This window comes from Pleurodeles waltl, chromosome 2_2, assembly GCF_031143425.1.
Source record: "Pleurodeles waltl isolate 20211129_DDA chromosome 2_2, aPleWal1.hap1.20221129, whole genome shotgun sequence".
NCBI lineage: Eukaryota > Metazoa > Chordata > Amphibia > Caudata > Salamandridae > Pleurodeles > Pleurodeles waltl.
In genome coordinates this window covers 514,669,443-514,689,606 of record NC_090439.1, presented here as the reverse complement: position 1 = coordinate 514,689,606, position 20,164 = coordinate 514,669,443, and the positions used below count along the sequence as shown (strand labels likewise).

Genomic DNA, 20,164 nt, shown 5'->3' with positions numbered 1-20,164 from the left:
CCTTGGTGAGAAAGACTGGACCTGCATCACTTGAACCCAGAGTGACTCCAAGGACTAGCTATATGGTCGTCTGATCTGAAGTATCAGAGACATAAAAGACTTCCAACCACCCTGCTCCTGCACCTAGACTCTGCCATCTGTTAGTCTGCCCTGCCAAGTGGTGCCACCCCAGTCCTGGATCCTTGAAGGTGGGGCCAAGGTGTTTGCTTCAGCAGAACAGCTTCATCCTCTGCTAAGGGAGCAGAATCACTGCTGTTGCGAGGAACAAAACTGATGTATCACCTCTATTGCGTGGGTCGGAACCAGTGCAATGAGACTCATCTTGGAAGATGGCAGCATCGCAGACGACGGCAAAACTCTGCATTGCAGCCATCTGCATTCATCGGAACTGATGCATCGCCTCAACTGCACAACTCATTCTTGACTCAGGCACATCAAGAACTCACACCACTGCCTTGACGCAGCTCCAAACCGATGCATCGCCACTGCTGCATGGACAGAACCAACGCATCCCTTCTACTGCATGGTTCCGAACTGAGGCAACGCTCTGCAACCAGCAATTAAGGTATTCTGGTTCAGTGGGCCTATCTGGGTCCGTGTAGCCAGCCTGCTCTCCATCGCGGTCTGCCTGAACTTTTGACTTTGTCCTGGCCCAGCATGACTAGATATCCCTGATTGGCATTTATTGCTTTTAAGCATTATTTTATTGGATTTGTTATTTTCGGCTTGTTTTATTTAATTGAATCCTGACCTATTTTTCCTAAACTGATGTTGGCTCACTTTGTCTGGTGTTTTCGCTGTTTTAATGTTAGAAGAGTTGCACAAATACTTTACACACTGTCCCTAAGTTAAGCCTGGCTGACCTGTGCCAAGCTACCTGAGCGTGAGCAACGGCTAATTTAGGGTTTGCCCGATACTTACCCTGACTAGGACTGTGGTTGCTGTTTGACTACGATTTACTCCCCAGTCAACCAACAACCCAATTTTTTACAATTAACCAGTGGGCCAACGCCTGCTCCTGAACTGCTTTGCCCTTCCTACTATCACAGTAGCCAACAAAGAGCTGATCATATGACCTGAAGTCCTTTGTGTGGTGGATACAAAAACTGATGGCATGTCAAAGATCCTGGTGATGTAGCCAGTCCGCCTTCTTCATGGGATGCGGCAGAGGATAGAAAGATGGAAGAGTGATGGATTCACCCAAGTGAAAGTAATTAAATACCTTAAGAAGAAAAGTAGCTCTGGTTCACCCACAACTTTGTCAGTGTAAAGGTCATAAATGGTGGATGGACACTCGCTGCTTGCAGTTCACTCACCAGCCTTGCAGAAGTAATGGAGGCCAAAAAGGCTACCCTAAAAATCAACAACCTAATTGGTACATATGAAGATGCTGAAACAGTGCCCCATTCAAAATAGGTAGAAAAATATTTAGGACCCACTGGGGCATAAAAAAAGAAGTTGGGGTACAAATTAGTCAGCCCCTTTAGGAATGTCCTCAAAATAGGAGACTTGAATAGAGAAGGCTGGCCTGGGAGACATAGGAATGCTAACAACACTAAGTCAGAGAAATTGCAATCTGACAGTCAAATCCTAAAGGTATCAACAATGCTGTCCGCTCATCATGATGTGAAATTGTCCCATCTCCCAGAATATACAAATTCTGTGGAAGGGCGGAGATTGGACAAGATGGTGCCCACCGCCTTTTGTGGCAGTTGAAAGGAGTTTGGGTCTGCAGGCATGAAGGTTGAAGCTATGGAGAACGGGGTGCAGGACCATTCTTCCTGACAGAGTAGCTCTGCCTTGAGAGGAAAACAAAGCAGAAGACACAGGGAGGCACGCAGAGGACACAGGGAGTCTGCTTACCACATTCTTCTCAGCCAATCTGTTATGATGAAGATGATTAAGGCCTGGTCCTGGCAAGCCTTCCTCAGAAATCGAGTAATCAAGGGTTTGTAGGGGAATACATAATGAAACGGAAAGTTCCACCTCAACTGAAATGTTATCCCAAGGCTCCTTTCAGTGGATAATGGAAGGCGCAGAACTGCTGGCACTGAGCACTTTCTGAGGAAGTGAACAAGTCCACCTCAGGAGAACTTCACAGGGCAAAAATGTACAGGACTAGCTCTGGTGAACGACACCGCTAGGGATCAGCATGGTAACACTGGCACAGGCTGCTGGCTCTGAGTTCAGAGACCCTGCCAGGTGAGTGACTGTTAACCAGATCTCTTGATGCTGTGCAAAAGACCACAGCCTCAATGCCTCCTGACGAGGGAGTTGAGACCCTAATCCCCCTGCTTGCTCACATACAACATCGCTGTTGAATTGTCTGTCAAGGTCTGGAAGAGCTGGCCATGAATGGAAAGGAGAAGGCCTGGAATGCCAGCAAAATTGCTCGCAGCTCTAGCAGGTTGATATGAAGCACCGGCTCTTCTCAAGACCAGAGGCGCCTGATTTCCAGATCCTCCTGACTCCCCACCCAAACGTAGACACACCTGTCACTACCACGACCACAGATGAAAGGGTTCAGAAGGGTTTCCATCAGAGAATGTGCTCCTTGTTACCCCACCAGACCTCATCCACAGGAGCATTCTGGGAAACCTTAAGGGTGCCAAACGGATCCCCCATTTACTGAACAGCACTGCAGAGTTCTCCTGTGCCAAGGTGCATGCACAACCGGGAGAATACAGGAAGCCAGCAGACCTAGCAGATGCAAGACCATCAGGACTGGAACATGAGTGCCTTACTGAAAAAAAGGAGCCATCGGATGGATGTCTTCGATCCCCTGAAGACAGTGAAAACCCCGAATGCCAACATCAAGCTGAACTGAAGTAACGTAAATTGGTCATGGGTAGAACCCACCATAAACCCTAGGTATTTCCGATGAGCCCGCACGATCAAAACATGATAGTATGCATCCTGCAAATTGGATGACTCCAATTACCTTTTAGCTTACAACGCCTAGAGGACCTGGTCTGGGGTCGACATCCTGAAACTTTCCTTCCTGAGGAAAAAGTTCAGGATCCTGAGGTCTAGAATTGGATGCAGATTGCCATTCTTCTTGGAAACAAGCAGTATAGCGAGTGGTATCCTTGCCCAATTCTTGCTCCTGCACCAATTCCACTGCTCCTTTCAAAAGTTGTGTTGCCAAATCCTGCTGCAAGATGGAGAGGTGATCTGCAGATGGGGAAGAAGACTGGGAAGGATGAAAATGGGAGGGGCTTTAGGAATGGTAGATTACACTCATTTCTGCTATCGCTGTGGTGCTCTGGTAGGGGCAAACTAGGCCTGATTCCACAATAGTGCAGAAGAGGAGAAGGTGGAGAAGGAGGAGGGGAAAGAGGTGTTGGGGACCATCAGCCCCAACTTTTTCCTCTGCCCCTGGTGAGGGGAATTTAGGATTGCTGCTGCTAAGATGTAGCGGCCTGCCACTGACAAGAATTGAAGATTCTCAGGAGATTCAAAAGTAGCAAAATTGCTTATAATCTTTTTGAGGCGTTTGCAACCCTAGACATCTAGCAGTCGCTCTGACAACCTTTTATCTCTCCAAGTCAGAGTCAGCTTTATCGCCAAAGTGGAGGGAGCAATCAAACAGAAGATCCATGAGAGTCACCTGTAGGTCTGCCAAAATCCTTACGTAAGCCATCCGTGACAGGTCATATGAGTGGGTAAGACTAGCAAGGGCAATCCACAGTTGGTGAAAAGAGTGGGACTGGATGAAGATCCTTGACAGACCCTACTGGGAGGAGAACAAAATTAAAGTGAAATGGTGGCAGATAGATGACTGAAATGACAGCAGCCAGGCAACGGTTGGTGTGCGTGATAAATTTAAAATTAGTATTTTTGTGTTTCAATTCAGACTAAATAAATGTAGCTTGCATTTCGTTTTAACACGGTAAAATGTTTAAGTTAGCCAAGATGGACCTCCTGGCCTACTTGTGTTTTTATTTTCATTTCAGTGCATCCTGCAAGCATAATAAAATGTGCTTTGTTTCTTTCTTTGCCTATGCACCAAGACCCTCAGAAACGACATTATTGTTTGCTCTGTGATATTTATAAACGTTTTATTTTGTGTTCCTAACATTCCTGGAGAAACAGGTTTACAACTGTACACAACCGTAGGCCACTTACTTCAGTAAAATATAGTTGTGGTTTATATACTTTTTGAATGTGCTTTTGTTTTTTGTGTAAGGCATAGTACAGCGTATTCATTAGATGAAGAGCAGAGGTTATGAACACTATGTGATGTGTGTTCTGTTTTACTATTGGATCTAGCAGTGCAGTTTTCGTTGTCACACTGCAGTGAATGCATGATTCTTGGTCTACAAATGTATACAAATTCACCATTTTGGGGGAAAGACAAGACTTCCCCTTGTCCTTTTTGAGAGCATATCTCTGTCAGTCTGTTTATCTAACTGCTATTGAATATTCCCATGTTCTTTCCTACCTTGACCTGAGCAGTCCATGTCAGTTTAAATTCCATTCACCTTATGCATGATCTGTGACCAGTTCTGGCTAACGGCTCGACTACGGTTCTAATTCCGCTGCTAATGATGTTTTGCGATATTTGATTTTATTTACCAATCATTGTCTTTTGCCTTCTGTACGGATTCTAAATTTTAAATAAGTCTTCATAGTGTGTTCTGAGAATCTTGCCTCAAGTACATTTTCATGTGTGGATTTTCACATGTTTGGTCTTATGTTTGTCCTCTGGCTAAATTCTAAGACTGTGTTTAGGGCTCTCACCTCTTTGAGACTCACCAAACCCCAATCTAACAATCAGCTCTTTTGATATAATATGCACAGACAGTGGTTTACTACAAAAGTTACTGTCAATGTGGTGAAGGATGCATGCAGTATCATCACTGTACAGAGATGGATTAGATAAATCTAAGTGCACAAAAGACCATTTCAAGAAAAATGGTTGGCAGCTGTAAATAGGCAACTGAATAAAGAATACTAGCAATTGATATTTGCTCACACTCCTAAGATCTCTTGAAATGCACTATTTAAACTGATACGGATTAATAATTTATGTAGCATGTGTATTTTTTTTATATGGTTTGAGCTTGCCCTGTAATTGGAGGGTACTGGGGAGAAGGGACTGATGTTCTTGAAGCCTAAAATAGATCTACTGGGGGCGAATGCCTCACCCTTGCTAGAAGATGGTTTATAATAAATTTGTGGACTTAGAAATGGTCCTTGCAAAAGAGGCACTGCAATGGCATGCTAATCTGCAAGGACATCAGATATCCCCATAACTCTGGGTGAATTTGAAAGCACAGAATTAAAAATGTAACTGTTGTCTTTTAACTACATATTCCAAATCCTCATATTTTCTTTAATAGTATGTTCTTTCAATTCCCTTGATTGTTGTCCTCCCTTTAACCCAATACTATTGTTATCCCGCAGATGGTACAAATCATTTTTGTAAAGACAGTTGGAGTCTTGGGCAGAGAAGCTGACTCAGAGTGAGCTTGGAGGGTTACGTTTAAGTGTATATTGAAAATGTCATCAGCATTCTAAACTGGAGAGGAGTTTACTTTTTAACACTGGTGATGAGGAGGGGATCTGGATGTGCAGCGGACAACCTTTAACACCTCTACTCCTGCCAAGTAATTACCTTACTGTCAAGTGCCTTATTGTAGGACAATGCTGTATTAAAGAGTTATCTACCTGATCAATCATAATGACTGGGACTTGGTGATGTCTTCAATATCATATAATATACACATAATGTAAACATTATAATTAGCACTTACTGGTGGAGCAAGCTCATATTATGATCCGAAATCAACGTGCTTGAGTGGCCCTCTGTGTCACCCCGGGATACAGGGACACTGGAGAGCTGTCACTCTTTGCTCCATTTCTGTTGTCACTGGGGGCACATAACTTGCATACTGAATGCCCCGAGGGGGGACTGCAGCAAGAAAGGAGCTCATACTCAAAACTGTTCACCACCTATTGGTTATTGTGTGGTGCTGGCAGTTTGGGGATGCTTTGCACCCATTTAGATTAGACTGAAAAGACTGGGAGGGGTTTAGTGAAGCTGCAAACCGTGTTGGCCCTTCACTACCATCACAGAGGCACTGAGATAGCATGTCCTAATAAGTATCACCTTAATTAGGTTAATTCAGGAGCAGGGAGCAGCCTGTTGAAGAGGAGTAAGAAGGGAATCCTGACGTGACAAGTTCTTGCTACCTGGACTCGATATTCTCCACCCTCTGATTGCTCCACCTCATTAGGCTTGTCCTTCAGGGTGCAAGCACCATTGACACTGTGGTGCTCCAACCTTCTCCCAGTGAGTCACAACCATTAAAAGAGGACTATTTCATCAAACTTACGATCAGCAAAGAAAAATAATTGCAGTACCACAAGCACAATTGTCTTACTGAAAGTGACAGTTACAATAAATCCTTATTTTATTCCAGTGTAATGGCATATGAACATTCGGAGTTACTTTCAGTCCTTCTGATAACATATATAACTATGCTGCAAGCAAGCATGGCTCAGCCCCCTCCTTTCTTGAATGGCACTCGGGATCCAACTCTGCCATGGAAGGAGTGGGCAAAACTCTTTGAATCATATCTCATTCAGATTGGTGTGAAAAAAGTTACTTCACTCAGAAAAAAACATATTTAATTTAGGAGTTCAGGTCAGGATGGTGTTTGAAAACTTAATAGATCTTGTGACAGAGGCGGTGGGAATGATGAAGCAGAACTTAAGGTATACCAGCTGCCATATCGCAAGTTAGAAGAGCATTTAGGGCACAAGGTTAATGTAGTCTTAGAAAGACACGTATTCGTCAGTACTAAGGAAAAATAAAAAACTGACTTGGTACACTGCACTATTAAAAGGCCTTTCTAACACCTGCAAGTTTGGTGGTTCCTTGATAACAGACCAACTTTTCAGGTGCACTAACAGTTTGAGGATCTAGCAAAAGCTACTCACCCATAACACTGATCTCAGAGAGGTTGTTGAGACTGCTAAGAATGTGGAACATTACGGAAATGAAACACCCCTCAATTGCAGATGCTGTACACCAAGTTAAGGAGCTTTGAATAACCAATGGGACTGACAAGGATACAAAAATACATCAGACAGTACACAAAGTACAAACCAAAGGTAAACCTTTCACAAATATGGACAATCCTAAAGCAAAGTGTTTTAGATGTGGTAACAGCTACCACCTTGCTAATAATTCTAATGGTCCAGCTCGCTCTAGTTTATGCAGGAAGTGTAGCAAAAGGGGATATTTTGCTAGATTTTGTAGAAACATGGATTATAACTAAATACATGCTGTTATAAATACTGAAGAAAATAAAGGGAATTATGTTTTTCAGATCGATGATGTTGAGAAAGGGACCAACACTAACTACCCTACATTTACTATCACTCTTGATGGGAAGGAGGTTAATGTTTTTGCCGATTCATGCTCCTGCAATACCCTTATAAGATAAAAACTTCGAAACTTTAAACATCTTAGAAAAGCTTATTGAAAAGTATTATGGTCTACAAGAAGGAGGTGTAAAACCAGGAGAATATAACACGGATCCTATTCCCCAGGAGTGATGGTAACCCATGCGTGTTTCTTTCATAGTTTGGTCCACTGTGGGGAAGGTATGCGTTGCTGGTTAGAGCCTTGATTTAGATCTTGACGGTATTACCACTAATCCGTGCCAGCGGCAGACCCAAGTACTCCGTCAAGTCAACGGTGTTCTGCCAGCCATATTTAGATGAGTGGTGGTGTACTGTCAGCGGACTGCTGATGAGTGAGGCTGTCGCTGGACCCAAGGGACTTTGTGCAATGGCTATGAAATATAGGTAAGTCACACACACACACACACACACAGTACTTTAGCCATGTGCCGACCTGCACAACACCCGACACAACATACCATATACACACCATTATACATTGACATTCCAACATCACACAACCGTACATGCCACAAACATACATTGCCAATCATCCATGACACAAAACACACACACCATGGACACTGCACCCACAGATGACACAACCACACACTTGTCTACATAAATACATTCACATAAAAGCACAATTACACACATCACGACGACTGCCGCACAAAAACCCTCACCTGAATGTTGCACACAACAAGACACAAAAAACGGACCCATATGCAAGTAGCACGCATCCTGACACATCCACATCACCCACTCCAGCTCCCTCCACTCCAACCAGCCAATCGAATTGCACACACACACACACACGTACTGACTCACATCCACCACTAGAACAACATCACAGGTACAGGTCCCCTTGCATTGTGCATACATGGACACAGCTGGCAAGTGTGAGTGTAATGTCACTGTGGTGGCAGGATTCATGTGGGAGTGCTGAAAATAAAGGAACAGGTAATTGGAAAAGTTTAGGATTTCCGCTACTTAGGGGTGAACTTTGATGAAAAGGGTACCTGGAAACCATGCATTTCTAAGAGAGGGAGGTTATTTAACTCCACTGTAGGGGCCACGTTTAAGTTTTCTGCTAGGGTGGGCAATAAACCCATTAAGCCCTTACGCGGGGCATACGCATAAATGCCTTCCAATTCTGATGTATGGGGCCCCACTCTGGGGTTAGACAGAAAATAGGGCCCTCGTGATTGAAGAAAATCGATTTTGCAGAAAGTTACTCGGGGTGGGTCAAAATATTCCTGGGTTTTGCCTGCATTTTGAACTGGGTCTGGATTTCATAGAAGACACCATTAAAATAGCTACCCTTTTATTGTGGGTTTCTATTTGGACCAATGAATTTACGTCTCTCAAAAGGGAAATCCTGCGGGATTGTTTACTTTGTGCTCATGCTAAGGAAATTCCCTGGTTGGCTTATATAAGAAAGGTAGCCAGTGTATTGGGGCGCTCAGACATTTTTGACGCACCAGAGGGTTTAACTAGATATGATAAATGGTGGGTGAAGGAGAACTTTTTAAACATTTTAGGGGTTAATAGGGAGGAGGTAGACCTTAGGAAAAAATCAGTGAGGGACTTTATTATGATAAAGATGGGGGTGGGCCCAGAGACCTACCGCTTGGAGGTTAAAAACGTATGGGAAAGGACCCTCATTACGCGATTGCGCTTGGAAGTAATCAGAAGCAATTTGTGTTTTCCATTAGGGCAGTTTGACTAAAATTCAATAAAACTGTGTCCGTGTGACGGAGCATCCCCGCAGACCTTAATTCATTTTATCATGTTTTGTGAGTTTTATGCACCTTTTAGGACACGTTACCTAGTACCCCTTTTGAGGGATGGGGTATTGTGCAATATCGCCCAGACTTTATGTGGTTGTGTATGACTTCTGATGTATTGGTATGGCAAGGGATAGGCTCCTTTCTAAAGGGAGCTGTAATAGGGAGGGATAGTGTTCATTTTTTACTTTTGATATATATATTTTTTTATCCTTTTATGGAACCATGAAATGAGTACTGTAATTTTGAATGTAATTGTTTTTCTTAATTGTTTCTTGTAAAATATGTGGGGGAGATGAGGTTTGAGAGTTATGAGATATGTTGCTTATTTGTATGTTTTTATGGTTGAAAATCTTTTAACCGAATAAAGTGATTTGATTGGTTTGATTGAATACTGAAATCAAAATGAAATTTCTGTATGTGTGCAATATGTATCTTGTACCAGTGTGTCCCTATCCATGTGTGACACATTAGTGATCCCGACATATGTATGTCATAGTAGTTTTAAAGAATTACTGTGACATGTATATGACTGCAGTGGTCCCGGCTCATGTGCTGTGACCACAAAGCGTACACTGGCAATACGAGTTCCCTATCTTCGAGTTAGGTGATGGGGGATTGTGCTTTCTCCATGGTGCAGTGGCAGCAGTGATGGAAGGTCTTGTCCACTTGTGTCCAGTCGAAAATGGGATTGGGGGAAAAAAGGTATGTTTTTGCCTCTTTTCCCCCCTCAATATGGCAACTCAGGTGTGGAGGTCAGACAGCCACAGTTGGCTTGGTGGTAAGGCACATCCAAATCTGCACAGCGGTAAAGGTGGTTGGAGTCCCGCCGGCAGTCACTATTTCCTATGGTGCCGTAGACATGAGTGGAGTTTCTTGGCGAAGACGGCAGGACCAGTGCAGGCTATCGCCTGTAGGACCGCCAACATCTAAATCAGGTCGGCGGACAGCTAAGGCGGTGGATGGGTTTTCAGTCAGAAATCCACAAAGGGACTGTTACCACCAAGATCCAAATCAGGCCCTAAAGATCTAATTGGTTAGAGTTGCAACACCAGACAGAGCTTGGAATGAAATCAGATCTTAACAATGCTGAACAATTCCTCCTAGTTGAAATGTAAATAACAGGGGTATGTAAGGGTATGTAAGGAATTCCTTGGGTTAGTTAAAGACAGGTTGGGCTTCCTCCTAAAATGCCAACATAAAATGTGCCTAAAAAATAACACAGTATCAGTGGTGCAGTAAGTCAGGCCCATTCACTTTCTGATGAGAGCCATTAATAAAATAAATAAAAAAAAATATGTATGGCAAAGGGTTATTGAACCCACTGACAGTTCAGAATGGCTGGCTCAACTTGAGAGATCATAATGCAAATATATGGGGCTAACGAATTCCCTGTCCCAGGGGTAATGAAATGCTGAGCCAACCTGGGAATGCTAATTCCATGGTTGGTTCTGTTGACTACTTAGGCCACATTATGTCCAGGGATGGGGCCAAACCTAAGTTTGACCTGACTGAGGCAGTTGGAGAAGCCCCTCCTTTCACATTCAAGGAAGAACTCAAACCCTTCTTTGTTCTTTCTGAATATATGTCCAAATTTATAAAGAATTTTGCAGACCTTGTGTCCCCACCGAAAGACCTTTTGAGTATTCAGCTCAATTGGGCTCCTAATTGTCAAAATACTCTTCATAAGGTCAACCAAGCGATAATAGCAACCCCTTCCCTAGAAAATGTTGATGTCAACCACAGAACCATTGTAACTACAGATGCCAGCACTAAAGGTATAGAGACGCACACTTACACAGAAAGTGAAAGACAAGGAGGTAATTTTTGTATTTGCATCACGTACCCTTAAGGATTCAATGCTCTATTATTCCACCGTAAAGCAGGACACTCTAGCTTGATAATGGGCCATACTTAATTTTACATATTTACTATGGGGATTAACTTTTAACTTGCGCACAGTACACAAAATTCTCACTTTCATTATAACATATCAAGGAATGGAACACACCACAACCTACTTTGCCAGATGGATGTTGGGTGTGGAAGCATACATTTTTAAAATCAAATATTTCCTAGGTAATAGAAATGTGGCTGCAAACGGTCTTTCCAATTTGCCCTTAAGATGGTTTGAGTAAGAGAAATGCAACGTTGAAGAACCTATACTATCAGTTACAATCTCTGGTACCACAAAGGTGAAATGGGAGAGATGTATAAGTAATGATGAACATTTTACACTGAAAGAAAACATTCTTCAAGGATGGCCTGCTCAATCCAACAATATGAGATACAAGATTAGTGACAGACATGAATTTAGTATAGAAAACAATCTGATAAAGATAGGAAGCAATTTAGTACAACAGCAGAACTATGGGACCTGGGCAGAAGTATTAATAAGAGTAAAACAAGGATGTCCTATTGGTATACTAGCATGGATTCAGTTCTGGAGAACAGGGTAAGGAACAGTGCAAGTTGTGCCATAAGTGATAAAACTAAGACCACTAATAAGACTGCACTGTCCCCAGTAAGCATCCCCAATAACCTTGGGACAAGCTCGCCATAGATGTAACTGGACCTTTCAGACACTCTGCATGGGCTGACAAGTACATGCTACTGTTGGTGGATTACCATTCCTATTGGATAGTAACTAGCAAAATTTCATTGCCATGAGAGACTTTATAGAATTTCTGACAGACACCTTTATAGCTGAAGTCATTCCCAACACAATTGTGATGGATAACAATGCGCAATTCACCTCAGGTGAGAGGAGGAATTTCCTATCCAAAATGTCAATATGAAACATTAAGACAGTGTTATACTGCCCGAGAGCTAACGGGCTGGTGGAATGCATGAACAGAATGATTAAAGAATGTGTGCAATGCTCTTGTGTCTTAAGAAAACCAGCACACAAGTCTCCCTAAAACATGTTATGGTTATATTGCACTCAATTCCGTTACGAGGGTATCGCATTCCATGTCACTAAAAGGTAGGTAAGAAGGAACAAAGCTCTCTCCCGGTTGGCTGAAAAGAAAAGAACCAGTTTGGGTACAAAGGGATGATGTGAATGAGCAGGAGATCCATCTTTACTTAAATTACAAGAAAAATATAAGACATGAAACACAGTACAAAGATACAGGAATGGGAGAGGAGAGATCTTGTAGTGGTTATCTATTCCACATGAAGGAAAAAGTGTATATTCCAAACCATTAAAAATTATTTAGGTTAAAAGGAACGCAGTTGTTCTGAAAGATGGGAGAACACAGAGAACGGACTGGCCTACGTGCTCTACTCTTCCAGAGGTACACAGTTCCAATCCAAACCAATCACAACTGTCCCTATGAAGTGGAAGGGGTAAGTGAAAAACACATTCAAAGAACCAGAACTGAGCCTAATTGGCATGAGATTTATGTGCTGTTAAAATCTACATTCAAAAGTAAGTAAGATTTTCCTCTTCTCTGTGTTCTAGACTAAATGTGAAAACAATAATATACTTTTTTCTCATTATGGAAAGGAGATGTGCTGTATTTTAACTACATACTTTTCATAATGTCATATTTTCTTTAACGGTCTGTTCTTTCAATTCAATTGATTGTTGTCCCCCCTTCCTCCTGGTATTCCACAAATGGCACATTCCATTATTGTAATGACAGTTGGAATCTTGTGGGGGAGAAGCTGACTAACTGAGAGTGAGCCTGGAGGTTCCCGTTTAGGTCCATATCGAAAATGTTATCAGCTTTCTAAATTGGAGTGACCTCACAGCTGAAATGAGGCTCCAGATCAATTTAAAAGGCAGATGCAAGAACAACTCACAACTACATTGCCACTGCTCTTGAAGCTGATATTTAAAGAGTAATGAAGCTAGCTTACCTGTACCACACAAGCGTTCCTGAAAATTGTAATGCATCACAAAATGACTGGTGAAAAGATTATTCCTTGCAAGACAATTTCTGTTTGCAGCACTAGTCAAACATCAAGATAAACTAAAGAGGCCATAAGGATAAATTACTTGGTATCAGCCAATTCTTATTGTGCACTGTATTGAATAACGTATAGGTCAGTTTTTGCACTCAGGGGCTGAGAAGAAGCCAATACTTGAAGCCAGCAAGGTGAGCAAATTTTTTTTTTAAAAATCAGTGTGTTCCAGGAGCAGGTAAATACTTTGTACTGATGAGAATTGGGCAAACGTTAACAGTGGATTAAAAGCTAGTGACATACTAGGCAATGTTTTTCTTCATAGTGTAAGAAGGAAACACAATCAAAGAGCCTTATTGTATTGGTGAAGGCAAATAGGGAAGCCAAGAAAGATCCCAGATTAGTTATGCCAGCAAGTGGAATTCCAGCATTTGAGCAGACAGAGATGAAGCAAATTGGTAGCAACCCGTTTATGGGTTTTGTTCCAAATTGTGCTCCACTGTTACTGTGGAATCTTTACAGGTGTTTCACTATTACTAGGTTATGAACAACTGCATTATTCATAAATAAATTCTCGGTCAACAATGTAGTCCAGTGATTAAGAATATTACCATAAGATTATTCACCTTTAAAACAGTTTTGTATCTAAAGATACCTAGGCACCTTCTGGTTTCTTATGACAAAAGAAATGTAAGAAAATCAGTTCACGAGCAATTTACTGTAAAATATATTGTGAAATCCATAATGGCTTTTCAGTCAATAGCTACCTGGAAAGGTAAGAGGGCACTCAACAAGCAAGGAAGTTGCAATAGCTGCTCTGTTCTACAATGACCCATAAATGAAGATTTGAAAGCAATTACCTGGATTTCACTTTTTCTGCACACACTATTGTTTGGATCAAGATAAAAGTCAGGATTACCTCCAGGTGAAAAAAAAAATGTATGTATTTTTAATAACAGCCTTCCAGCTAAGGCATTCTCCTTTCCAGGCTTCCAATCACAAGCTCAATGGAGGTATGGTGACTGTACATTTACAATACAAACATATTATACAAAGTCGTAGCTTCCAACAGTTTTTTTCTAACAATAACTATTACTTACCATATGTTCCAAAAATAAAAAAGGGACCACCTATTTCTAATGTTAAACGTTTTGCAAAATGTTCATAATGGGTTGTTTTCAGAGTTCTAGCCTGATAAGAGGGAACTATCCAAAGATAGTAAAGCAGAGGCGGATCCTTTGCTGAGAAGCCCACTACAAGAGCAAGATTAATTTAATCTTATATATCATTATATAATTGCTTCTCAAAAAACATGCAAGAACAATAGTCCTCTCAAAGCATATTAGTAATCTACAAAAGATTTAGTTCAAAGTTTATTTTCAGACTGAAAATGGAAAGCCCCTAATGCATCAAATTGCATGTAAAAGAAGCGGCAAAGGGTTTAAGGCCATAAACGAATGGGCAATAAACATGTTTTCAGAAGAATCAATTTAGCCCCCCCACCCCCCAGACAGTCCTCCTGTTTTTCAAATTTATAAGGAGAATATAAGCCTCTGTGTTAAAAACAACAGTACAATCCCAACAGATATTAAAGTAAAACCAGACTGTTATCTAAATTTAAATAGGTATGTGCAAAAAAACAAGGAACAAATCATGGAAGCTTTCCCCCAGGCTCTGCAGAAGAAGATTGACCACATAGATAGTACAGTCCTAAGCCTTGGACAAATATGTGATTTGTACTCCAGAGTATATTAAGTGGAGTGCAAACTCAAAGTTGCTGACAAATCCTCTACACCAATTAGTTCAACATTAGCAGGCATTGCAAACAATTTAGCAGGAAGATTTCTAGGAATGGGAATCTGTTTGATAGATATCTCGAAACTGAAGTGGATATTTATAGTGCTGCTGAAATACATAATTCCTTGATAAGGAAGTGCAGCCTACATTCAGAAAAAGACAACTACAACATTAATCAGACTGACAAAGAATATTGGTTAGGGAATATTCTTTTGGTACAATGCACCCTAGGCTTAAGGGAATGAATGGTACAATCCTGAACACAAAATTTCAAACAGTGAAAGAAGAAGGTACAAATTAAAATTGATGCAAATATTCAATGATTGTATCTAAAAGATGATCTCACCTGTATGCATATATATTATGAGTCGCACTTGCGATTTTCTTATTCTCGTACAATTTATTCAGAACCATTTTCACCTTAAAATAAAACAAGTTGCTTGTTACGGTATAAAGTATAGGAAAAACAAATATTCTGTTTTGTAAATTGCAGAAAATACAATTGAGACACTCAGATTCTACCATATGAAGAAAGATGATGGCCTAATGAAAGTAACAAAAGTTACCTTTTGCACAGGAGGAAAAATGGCTATTTTACAAGAAGCATATTAAATCCATTATTCTCTAATGAATAATGCAATATATGTTTTGAATATGCATAGTATAAGGTCTAACTTCAGAGCAAATAATTTTTTGTATTAAGATACTCACCAAGTGTCGTCATGGCCCAATGAAGGGGGATGTAGTTAAGGTCCTGTTTGTCAGAGAGTGCGGATAGAGATAATGTTTATCGCTTAGTGTGGCTCGAGGGTGGTGCAGCCTAATTGCACCACCCTTTACCCTCTAGAGCTAAGTTCTTTTCAATGAAGGAAAGCCTGGCAGTTATCAGTGAGTGTCAACATTAGCTAAGCTGAGGCTGCATGTGCAGAATGCTTTGTGTGGCGGCATGCTGGCAATGAACTAAGATTCTAAGCATGCCACAAACTCTTGAGTATTCTGGTTAGATGGCAGCCACTTTGATTATTGGGTTAACTTCCTTTGTGGTGTCAGAACATGTTTTGATATGAAGTTATGATACAATGTTGCTGCAGCCAGAACCTCACTACCTATGCCTTGGAATTCCAGTGCCAGGATCTACAGCTTCCTAAAGATTTCGTATTGCTTTTGAAAGGCTTTAGGAACACAAATTACTACTCATAAAGCCATGTTTTTGATGAAGGAAAACTTCAAAAGTTTAATTAAACTCTGTGAGGCTGGGGTTGTTGCTTTATTTTAAAGATTATCTTGTGAGTATACAGGAAGGACTCTTGGACTGAATATATTGCACAGTAAATAAATATATACAGATCTCTTGAAACAGGGCTAATAAAGATCTCGTATGCACATACAAAGAGCTACGCGTAGAGAATAACAGGAAGTTTACAGTTCTTCAGAATTTAAGTACATATTATAACCAATTTTCCACAAGAGAGTATATAGTGACAAATCCTTCCTTTTTAATACATTTAAATCACCTTTAGGAAAGGCCCAGGGTAGCCCAGAGAGCAGGGTGCAATAGATCTAAAAAGTTGGACACGTACTTTTAAGTTTTACATGTCCTGCAAGTGAAAAACTCAAATTAGTTTTTCACTACTGCAAGGCCCATCTCTCTCACGGGATAACAATGAAGTTGCCTTATTATTACATTTTATAAGTGTAATTTCTAAATAGGAAGCGATAGCTCCTTCATGTTTGGCATCCCTGGAATCATCAATTATAAATAAGTCAAATTTTAAATTGCATTTCTGAAAATGCCACTTTGAGAAAGCTGGCATTTTCTTGCCTTAGCCACTTGACACCTGCAGCCTGCCGGAGTCACATGACTGGGTGTAGTTGGCAGTTGGGCTTTGTGTATTCCTCCAAGACAGCCACACACAATGGGAGCTTAAATGTGACTTAATGGGCCATTGCTGGAAGGTAGGTGGCGGGAGTCTGGACCCAGCCTCACCTATACCTATAGGCTGTGTCCTGTCTCCACATAAAGGGGTGCTCACCTCCTGTAGTTAATCTGGAGCCAGGGCTGGGAAGGCAGGGCATCTGTGCTCTTCAAAAGCATGCTCTAGAAGTTCCTCCCATTTCAAAGGCAAAAATGTCTATATAAGAAGAACAAAAACAACAAGTGATGGACGGAATGCTGAACATTGTCAAACACTCACCCCCAGTCAAAGATCTGGGTTTAATCCATCGTTCTTTTGCTGACCATGCCACCCCAGTTTGGACCCAGCCATGTGCAAATCAGTCTTGACCCTGTTCCTCATGGGAACAGTCCAGCCCGAACTGCCAAGCCAGGTCCTCACTGGACCGGAAACAAGCATCCTGGGACAGGTTTCGGGGTTTCACCCCTCATCAGCCAGGCTAGGTTGAATCCAGTGGCATGGGAAGCACGGGACCCACGTCTGGGCATACCCTTCCCACTAAGGGCGACAAAGCAAAAACAACAAGTGATGGACGGAATGCTGAACATTGTCAAACACTCACCCCCAGTCAAAGATCTGGGTTTAATCCATCGTTCTTTTGCTCACCATGCCACCCGAGTTTGGACCCAGCCATGTGCAAATCAGTCTTGACCCTGTTCCTCATGGGAACAGTCCAGCCCGAACTGCCAAGCCAGGTCCTCACTGGACCGGAAGCAAGCCTCCTGGGACCGGTTTTCGGGGTTTCACCCCTCATCAGCCAGGCTAGCTTGAATCCAGTGGAATGGGAAGCACGGGACCCACGTCTGGGCATACCCTTCCCACTTAGGGTGACAAAGCAAAAACAACAAGTGATGGACAGAATGCTGAACATTGTCAAACATTCACCCCCAGTCAAAGATCTGGGTTTAATCCATCGTTCTTTTGCTCACCATGTGTAAGGAAATGCCTCCTTGGCATGGTTACCCCCTGACTTTTTGCCTTTGCTGATGCTATGTTTTGAATTGAAAGTGTGCTGAGGCCTGCTAACCAAGCCCCAGCACCAGTGTTCTTTCCCTAACCTGTACTTTTGTTTTAACAATTGGCACACCCTGGCATCCAGGTAAGTCCCTTGTAACTGGTACCCCTGGTACCAAGGGCCCTGATGTCAGGGAAGTTCTCTAAGGGCTGCAGCATGTCTTATGCCACCCTGGGGACCCCTCACTCAGCACAGACACACTGCTTGCCAGCTTGTGTGTGCTGGTGAGGACAAAACGAGTAAGTCGACATGGCACTCCCCTCAGGGTGCCATGCCAACCTCACACTGCCTATGCAGTATAGATAAGTCACCCCTCTAGCAGGCCTTACAGCCCTAAGGCAGGTTGCACTATACCATAGGTGAGGGCACCAGTGCATGAGCACTGTGCCCCTACAGTGTCTAAGCCAAACCTTAGACGTTGTAAGTGCAGGGTAGCCATAAGAGTATATGGTCTGGGAGTCTGTCAAACACGAACTCCACAGCACCATAATGGCTACACTGAAACCTGGGAAGTTTGGTATCAAACTTCTCAGCACAATAAATGCACACTGATGCCAGTGTACATTTTATTGTAAAATACACCCCAGAGGGCACCTTAGAGGTGCCCCCTGAAACTTTAACCAACTACCCGTGTAGGCTGACTGGTTCTAGCAGCCTGCCACACTCGAGACATGTTGCTGGCCACATGGGGAGAGTGCCTTTGTCACTCTGTGGCTAGTAACAAAGCCTGCACTGGGTGGAGATGCTATCACCTCCCCCAGGCAGGAGCTGTAACACCTGGCGGTGAGCCTCAAAGGCTCACCCCCTTTGTTCCAGCACCACAGGGCATTCCAGCTAGTGGAGTTGCCCGCCCCCTCCGGCCACGGCCCCACTTTTGGCGGCAAGGCCGGAGGAGATAATGAGAAAAACAAGGAGGAGTCACTGACCAGTCAGGACAGCCCCTAAGGCAACCTGAGCTAAAGTGACTCTGACTTTTAGGAATCCTCCATCTTGCAGATGGAGGATCCCCCCAATAGGGATAGGAATGTGACCCCCTCCCCTTGGGAGGAGGCACAAAGAGGATGTAGCCACCCTCAGGGCTAGTAGCCATTGGCTACTGCCCTCCCTGACCTAAACACCCCCCTAAATTCTGTATTTAGGGGCTCCCCTGAACCTAGGAACTCAGATTCCTGGAACCTAAGAAGAAGAGGACTGCTAAGCTGAAAAACCCTGCAGAGAAGACGGAGACACCAACTGCCTTGGCCCCAGCTCTACCGGCCTGTCTCCCCCCTTCGAAAGAAAACTGCTCCAGCTACGCTTTCCCCAGGACCAGCGACCTCTGAATCCTCAGAGGACTGCCCTGCACTAAAAGGACCAAGAAACTCCAGAGAACAGCGGCCCTGTTCACCAAAGACTGCAACTTTGTTTCAAAGGAGCAACTTGAAAACAACAGAGTTTCCTGCCAGAAGCGTGAGACTTGCAACACTGCACCCGGCGACCCTGACTCGACTGGTGGAGAAACAACACTTCAGGGAGGACTCCCCGGCGACTCCGAGACTGTGAGTAACCAAAGTTGTCGCCCCTGAGCCCCCACAGCGACGCCTGCAGAGGGAATCCCGAGGCTCCCCCTGACCGCAACTGTCTGACTCCCAGATCCCGACGCCTGGAAAAGACCCTGCACCCGCAGCCCCCGGGATCTGAAGGATCGGAACTCCAGTGCAGGAGTGACCCCCAGGAGGCCCTCTCCCTTGCCCAGGTGGTGGCTACCCCGAGGAGCCCCCCCCCCTTGCCGGCCTGCATCGTTGAAGAGACCCCTTGATCTCCCATTGATTCCTATTACAAACCCGACGCTTGTTTGCACACTGCACCCGGCCGCCCCCGCGCTGCTGAGGGTGAACTTTCTGTGTGGACTTGTGTCATCCCCGGTGCCCTACAAAACCCCCCTGGTCTGCCCTCCGAAGACGCGGGTACTTACCTGCTGGCAGACTGGAACCGGGGCACCCCCTTCTCCATTGAAGCCTATGGGCCTGATTACAACTTTGGAGGAGGTGTTAATCCGTCCCAAATGTGACAGATATACCACCAGCCGTATTACGAGTTCCATAGGATATAATGGACTCGTAATACAGCTGGTGGTATATCCGTCACTTTACCGTCACTTCTCCAAAGTTGTAATCAGGCCCTATGTGTTTTGGGCACCACTTTGAACTCTGCACCTGACCGGCCCTGAGCTGCTGGTGTGTTAACTTTGGGGTTGCTCTGAACCCCCAACGGTGGGCTACCTTGGACCCCAATTTGAA

General features: G+C 43.3%; 1 protein-coding gene across 2 annotated transcripts in view; it reads right to left on the bottom strand.

Moving 5' to 3' along the window:
* Nucleotides 1-20,164, bottom strand: part of IMPACT (impact RWD domain protein) — a 219,914-nt gene that overhangs the window by 21,866 nt on the left and 177,884 nt on the right. For both annotated transcript variants that reach the window (XM_069220038.1, XM_069220039.1), the window contains one exon: nucleotides 15,262-15,335. In XM_069220038.1, the coding sequence (XP_069076139.1) occupies nucleotides 15,262-15,335 (74 nt within the window). The remainder of the gene's footprint in view (nucleotides 1-15,261; nucleotides 15,336-20,164) is intronic.